The following is a 6,410-nucleotide window of genomic DNA, read 5'->3' as shown; positions in this document are numbered from 1 at the left end:
CTTCAGCCGTCCTCCAAGCCCCAGCCAAGCCTGGAGGACTCCGCAATCGCGGAGGAGCCCCCAGGGCATGGCTGGGGCTTGGAAGGCAGCCGTCCTCCAAGCCCCAGCCAAGCCTGGAGGACTCCGCAATCGCGGAGGAGCCCCCAGGGCATGGCTGGGGCTTGGAAAACAGCCGTCCTCCAAGCCCCAGCCAAGCCTGCAGGACTCGCTGGGGGGGGGGAGTCCCGGGGGCGGGGCCAAACCGGGGCAGGACCGTGCGGACCCACCCCAAATCGGGAAAGTCCCGCCCCCAGGTGGGATATGGCAAGCCTAGAGGTATGGGAATTGGGTAACAGAACTTACAGTTGTAAAGAGAGTAATACAGTATTTACCAGTTCTGAAAAAGAATCCATGGAAAGTAGAATGTGATTCAGATGACATCGGAGGGCAATATGGGAAGAGGAAGCTCATGTGGTTGCTTATCACAGTCATAAACCTACTTCCATGTTAATACGTACTTGATTTCTGTATGAAAGCAACTTGCAGAAGAAAATATTGAGATACATTCCTTCCCTCCTTATTGCCTTGTTAATTTTTTCTGGTTTTCCTCCTCATCTCTTTCAGTTTTATCCACGTATCTTAATCTTGAGTGTATTTATTTGAAAATAATTTCCACTGATATCAGTGTACCTATTTGGAATGCTATAGTTTTAGACCAGCAAGTGACCAGAATAAAAGGCCAAGATGGAGTTGATTAAGAAGATATTTGCCCTGTCTGCATGGGCCAAAATCCCGGTCTCAGCCCCACCATTCTAGCGGCATCCTGTTTTGATAACATACAGTAAACATACAGCACACAGTCCAGATGTTGTCTGGCATGTTTAGGACCAGAATCAGAGTATGAGACCCTTAACATGAATTTTAAAAAATTACCTCTTACTCAAGATCTTCCAGGAAGATTCAAAGCTTTCCATTTTCTTGTTGAGCCATTTGGCATCTCTGCTGAGCCATTTGGCATGTCTGCTGCTGTTGCAAGTCACTCATTCTGAGGTCAGAACAAGGCACCTATCCATGTGATCATTGCTGGACACCTTGTTCTGACCTCAGGTGAGTAACCCATGGTGGTGGTGGTGGACACACCATGCAGCTCAGTGGGATGCCTGTACAGACATTTGCAGAAATGGAGGGCTAGTTTGAGGTCAGAGCAGTTCTGAAGCCAGGATATCCAGCCCCTGGAGTATCTTGGCCAGTGCACACAAGGCCATTGTTTTAATTCTTTATGTCTTTGATTCTGTTCATTTTAGTATCTAATAGATTTTTTTTGCATCTAATAGATTTTTTGAATTATGAATCAACCTGTAATTTAATTTTTGTTTATGCAGAAAGCTGTTCCTGCGGCTAAATTATGTTTGCTGTAGAGGTGGGAATTTGAGACATCATTGTACTCTGAATTGATATAGAAACTGCTCTAAGAACTCACTTTAAGTTGATGGATTAAGCAGACACTTTGTGCTGTAGACACCAATATTATTACAGTACAAGGATACGTTGCCAAGAAACATCACTGCAATGCAAATGTTCCCTTTAGTGCTCCTTTACGGTTACCACTGGCAATTAGAAAAGGTGAACAAGAAAACTATGAAATATTAGATTAGTCTTGGGTTCCTTGGTTTCAGAAATGGTCTTGAAACAAATCCAAACCTCTTTTCATAAGGGAAGAGAAATATATGGAAATTAAAATAAGCACATTGTTCTGTTTTTATGAACACATTCATCCATAGCATACAAAAATGCAAGAAGTACAATTTATTGGATAATTATGTTCCTTTGCTGTGCAACATGCTGGTTTCGGTCCTGCTCTTTTACGGCTGTTCCCATTAACAGGACTAGTAAGTTATCTGTACTATAAATTATTAAAATGTGAATGTCGTGTTGCTGGAACATATTATATATGCTATGGTACTCAATCAATTCTTGCAATAAGTCTTTCTTTATTGCTATCTCTGTTCTAAGTCTATTAGATTTTTGCCTTTAGGCTTAATCCTGCTTACTTTCCTTTCACAAATATTCCCATGAAATATGACATCATTAGTTAGTTAATTAACAAGATACCATCAGATAATATTTTATGACTGAAAGATTTATAATTCAGCTGTGGATAGTTCATCTCTTAAAACATACACAGTTCTTAGTAGGCAGATAGATAAACTGTACTATATTAGCTAGAAAATAATTCCTGTTAGTAGCTTTTCTTAACCCTAAGAGTTTAAATAAAGTCCCATGTATTTGTATTCAGAGCAGGTAGCTTTGAATGTATTTGGAGATATGTCTGAGTAAATGTATGTAAGAGCAGGTCTTTTTGATTGTAAATACCGTTATGTAAAATTTATTACTTCAACAAATTATGATCCTATTACGTAACAAAACATGGAAAGTTAAGCAGCATCACAGGCATGTACATTGATATAAATATGTAAAATACAAGTATCTGACATTGCTGGTTTCCATACTGTAAGGAAGAAAACGTCATGGACGACCAAAAAGAAAAGAAAAAATATAGAGGCATTTCTAAAGGACTTCGACTTGGAAGTCAAAGAATGCATTCAGGCTATCAAACTGGGCAGTGAGCACCTTCAGAAGGAGATCAGCAACATGTACGCCATGGCGTTCCTCCGCCTCCCTGTGGCCGTGAGGGAGACAAACTGGCTCAGCTACTGTGCAGGAGGTGAGATGGCCCAGGAGAAACTAGCCCTGGCGGATTTCGACATTGAAGAAATTATTAAACTTGCATCTGAAGCAATTCAGACCCCCATGAAAACTTGTAGGAAAGGCAGAAAAAAACCCCCCAAGTATACTATAGGATCCATCAACGAGGAGGTGGAGTGTCCTGTCCGTGTGCCTGGCCCTTCAGAACAGGATCCCAATATGTTGCAGGAGTTGAGAAAGGGAAAAGGATTAACCAAGAAGCCTCTAACATCCAAGAAGAGCAGCCCACCCTCTCTCAGATCGACCCGTTTCAATCAAAGCACGGACAGCAACGACAACTTATTTACTTCAGTTGGCCAGGTGTCCCACAGCACTGCCACCACCATCCAAACTCTGATCCCAGCATGGTCAGAATCCCTGGACTGTGGCCCCCGGCCCCACAGGAGCGCGTGTACCATGTCAGGATCTCTGCCAATAGCAGCCTTCTACCAGACAGCCAAGACGTCGTCATCACCCTTTCTCTTGGTGGAGGGGAGAACATCTGCATGAAAGCCAGTGACCTCACTGAGGAGGATCTGAAACACTTGAATCCAGCTGTCCTTAAGAGTTTGAGGAAGCTCTCGTCTCAAGTTCTGTGCTTCTGTAAGAAGCAGCCCTGAAATCATCCAACAGTCACAGTGTCCCTGCAGCGGGTTTTTGGGAAAGGCTGCAGGAGACCTCCAGCTTCTGATCTCTCAGCATCTCTTTTACTTTGGTCTCAGCTGCCTCCATGAGAGCAAGTCAGAGGAGGCTAGATTTTTCTGTGTTCTAACTGTGCTGTGTTCCTTTTCCTTGTTTGTCTTTTGTTTTGATAAAAAAAAAAAGATTTTGAAGCCAGGGTAGAGCACCAGGCTAGAAGAGGATGTGTTGTCCTTGAAACAGGGGTGTGTGTATCCTTTCAGGTCCCAGCCGCTGTGGCGGGCTTGGAGCCAAGATGCTCCAGAGCTTCCCCACACCTAGACTGATAGTTGCTGCCCCATGAACAGCAGTAGAGCCCCAAAACACACAGCTGCACCGAGGAGACGTAGGGACGGAGAAGCCATGAGCTCAGCTGCCAGGTTTCTTTTGCACCTGTGGGTCCCCCTCCATGCCCACCATCCTCCTGGTGAGGAAGCCCATCTTACGACTGGGGCAGGAGGCAACTGCTTCCTCAGCCCAACTCTTCCTCATTATCTGATGCCTTCCATTGGAGGGAAGATAATGGTGGATTTGAAGCCAAGGTGGTCAAGGAGAAACAGCAGACGATGACCATCAGATAATGGTAAGCTTGGAGCCAAGATGGTCAAGGAGAAACAGCAGAGGAGGACCAGCCAGGCCCGATTCACTGCTCCTTCTCTTCTTCTGCTCCTCCTGGTTGGCTGTCTCTTGCACACTCTCCAGCCCAAGCTGATGTTGCAGTAAGCTTGGCATAAGAGAGCCACTGCTTAGAGGGTGGCTGTGCCCTCCACTGGTCAGAGGGTCCTTTTCTCCTGGGGAAGCTGTCCACCCAGCCCAGTGTTCTGCCCGGATGGCCTGCCCACCTGTGGAGGACACACACCTCTTTATTATCCCTTTAATATAAGTAGTTGGTTTCTCAGAGTTCTTCCAATGTTAATTAGCAAATTGTCTGGAAAGTGAATGTACACAATAAAGTGTTACTGCATACTGGAATAAAAAATGATAAGAGTCACTAATTCTTTGAGTCTTCAGTTGAAAAACCAAATGTAGATTTATTTTTCTTAAATTTTGGTTGTTTTTAAAGTTTAAATGATAGTTACTCCTACTGCAAAAACTGTTCATTTGGCAAAGCAGAGATTATTATATTAGTGTAGCCCTTATCTATGTTTGCTTGGAAGTAATTTCTCCTTTGTTTACTGGGGCTTAGTCCTTGTGGGTATGTGCATTCAAGTTGCCTGTCTACTTAATGGTGACCCCATGAATTTTATAGGTTTTTCTTAGGCAAGGAATACTCAGAGGTTTTGCCTCTGATTACATATAGTACAGTGGTGCCTCGGGTTACGAAATTAATTCGTAACGCGGCCGCTTTCGTAACCCGAAAAGCCTTCGTAAGCCGAATTGCCATAGGCGCTAATGGGGAAGAGCCGCGATTCCGTGCGAAAAAGCCGAAAAAAGCACCAAAAGTTTTTTCGTAACCCGAAAAAACATTCGTAACCCGAAACAATAATTCCCTATGGGATTTTTTCGTATCCCGAAAATTTCGTAACCTGGGTATTTCGTATCCCGAGGTACCACTGTATATGCAGTTGTTAAAACAGTTATGCTTGTTGTAGTTGCATCTCTCTGGCAGCCCAGTTCTAAATATGTAGTTAGTAAGTATCAAAACTGATATGTAATTTTTTTTAAAAAAAGCTTTCACTTCAGCATGACCATTGTTAACCCTTCAAGAACACTCAGCATCATCCTTAATAGTTCATTGTTTTCAAAAATGGTTTGTTGTGCAGGATGGAATGGGTTAATTCAAAAGCCCATGGCATGTATGGGATCAATTACTGTACATAATTCCTTCAATCTTGAGCTTTCCAAGCAATATGTTATACTTCCTTACACATGAGTTTAGGCTTGAGGTATTAACCTTTCTAAGTAACATTTGGTCCCATCAGTTTGATCTTTGGTTCAAAGAACTTCTGCATCAGAAAACTGCTGCATCTACAGTGCAGAATTAATGTAGTTAAACATCATTTTAATTGTCATGGCTCAATGCTGTGGAATTCTGAGATTTGTAGATTTTACAAAGTCTGTAGCCTTCTCTTAGGTTCTGGTGTCACAACAAACTATAAATCCCAGGATTTCGTAGGATGGAACCATGACAGTTAACGTCGTGTCAGACTGCATTAAGTATACTGTGGCAGCAGTTTACATCTCCTGACAGACTTTCAGGATACAGTACATTCAACAGAAGATGAAACTTTTGAGAAGCTATCAAACTACTGGTATAAATCATATGAGAAACTGAAACGTTATAGATAAAATTTTAGGATGCATTTGCTCATTCCTTATATAAAATATTTCTACAGTTATTTGTAGGTACAGTCTTGCCATTACTCAAATTGTTGCTTCTCGTGAAGGAGAGACTATCTAAGTTGACTGTGGAAAAACAAATCTCTATTTCACTATGCAGAATAATGACTCTGAAGACATTCTGAATGGTTAGGGAAAATGTGGGAGGATCACCTTTGGAGGAATGATCATAGCCCACTTGAAGTATCAATATGCATATGATTCAGTGCCTTCCCATCTCTTAATTCCCATTACCTCCTGGGGTTTTGTATCAAAGCCTGTAGTTCCAGTTTGTAAATATATTGTCCAATATCTTCTGTACCTTCCAAATCAGAGTTCAAATTGCACAAATTTTCTATTGCACCAGAAGTAAGAAAAGCCAAGTTTGAAGTATTTTGCATAATATTTTACCTAGAACGGAACGCTGATAATTTCAGCCTTTACTAACATGCTCTTTCTATCCTCCTGTAATTGACTTTTGAATAATCATTGAAAGAGGAGGCTCATTTTACAATGATTATGCAATGTTATAAACATTTTGATATTCTTTTAAAATATGAAATTTGATACAAAAGTGCTCCAAGTTCATTTGAAAAGACTGAAAGGGTTTTTGTTTTTGTTTTTGATACATCTACCTTTTCAAAAGAAAGAAATGGAGAGCACACCAAAAAGGATACTTCATCTCAGAC

At 41.8% G+C, this 6,410-nt stretch overlaps 1 protein-coding gene across 1 annotated transcript; it reads left to right on the top strand.

The window, feature by feature from the left end:
- Positions 1-1,748: 1,748 nt before the first annotated feature.
- Positions 1,749-4,363, top strand: LOC121935020 (borealin-like). The gene has a single exon (XM_042476011.1). It carries the CDS (start codon positions 2,632-2,634, stop codon positions 3,232-3,234), a length of 603 nt encoding a protein of 200 aa, XP_042331945.1. The 5' UTR covers positions 1,749-2,631; the 3' UTR covers positions 3,235-4,363.
- Positions 4,364-6,410: the final 2,047 nt, after the last annotated feature.

The sequence above is a fragment of the Sceloporus undulatus genome, chromosome 6 (genome assembly GCF_019175285.1).
Source record: "Sceloporus undulatus isolate JIND9_A2432 ecotype Alabama chromosome 6, SceUnd_v1.1, whole genome shotgun sequence".
Taxonomy (NCBI): domain Eukaryota; kingdom Metazoa; phylum Chordata; class Lepidosauria; order Squamata; family Phrynosomatidae; genus Sceloporus; species Sceloporus undulatus.
The sequence above is the reverse complement of the archived record's forward strand: the minus strand, read 5'-3'. Positions and strand labels throughout refer to the sequence as shown.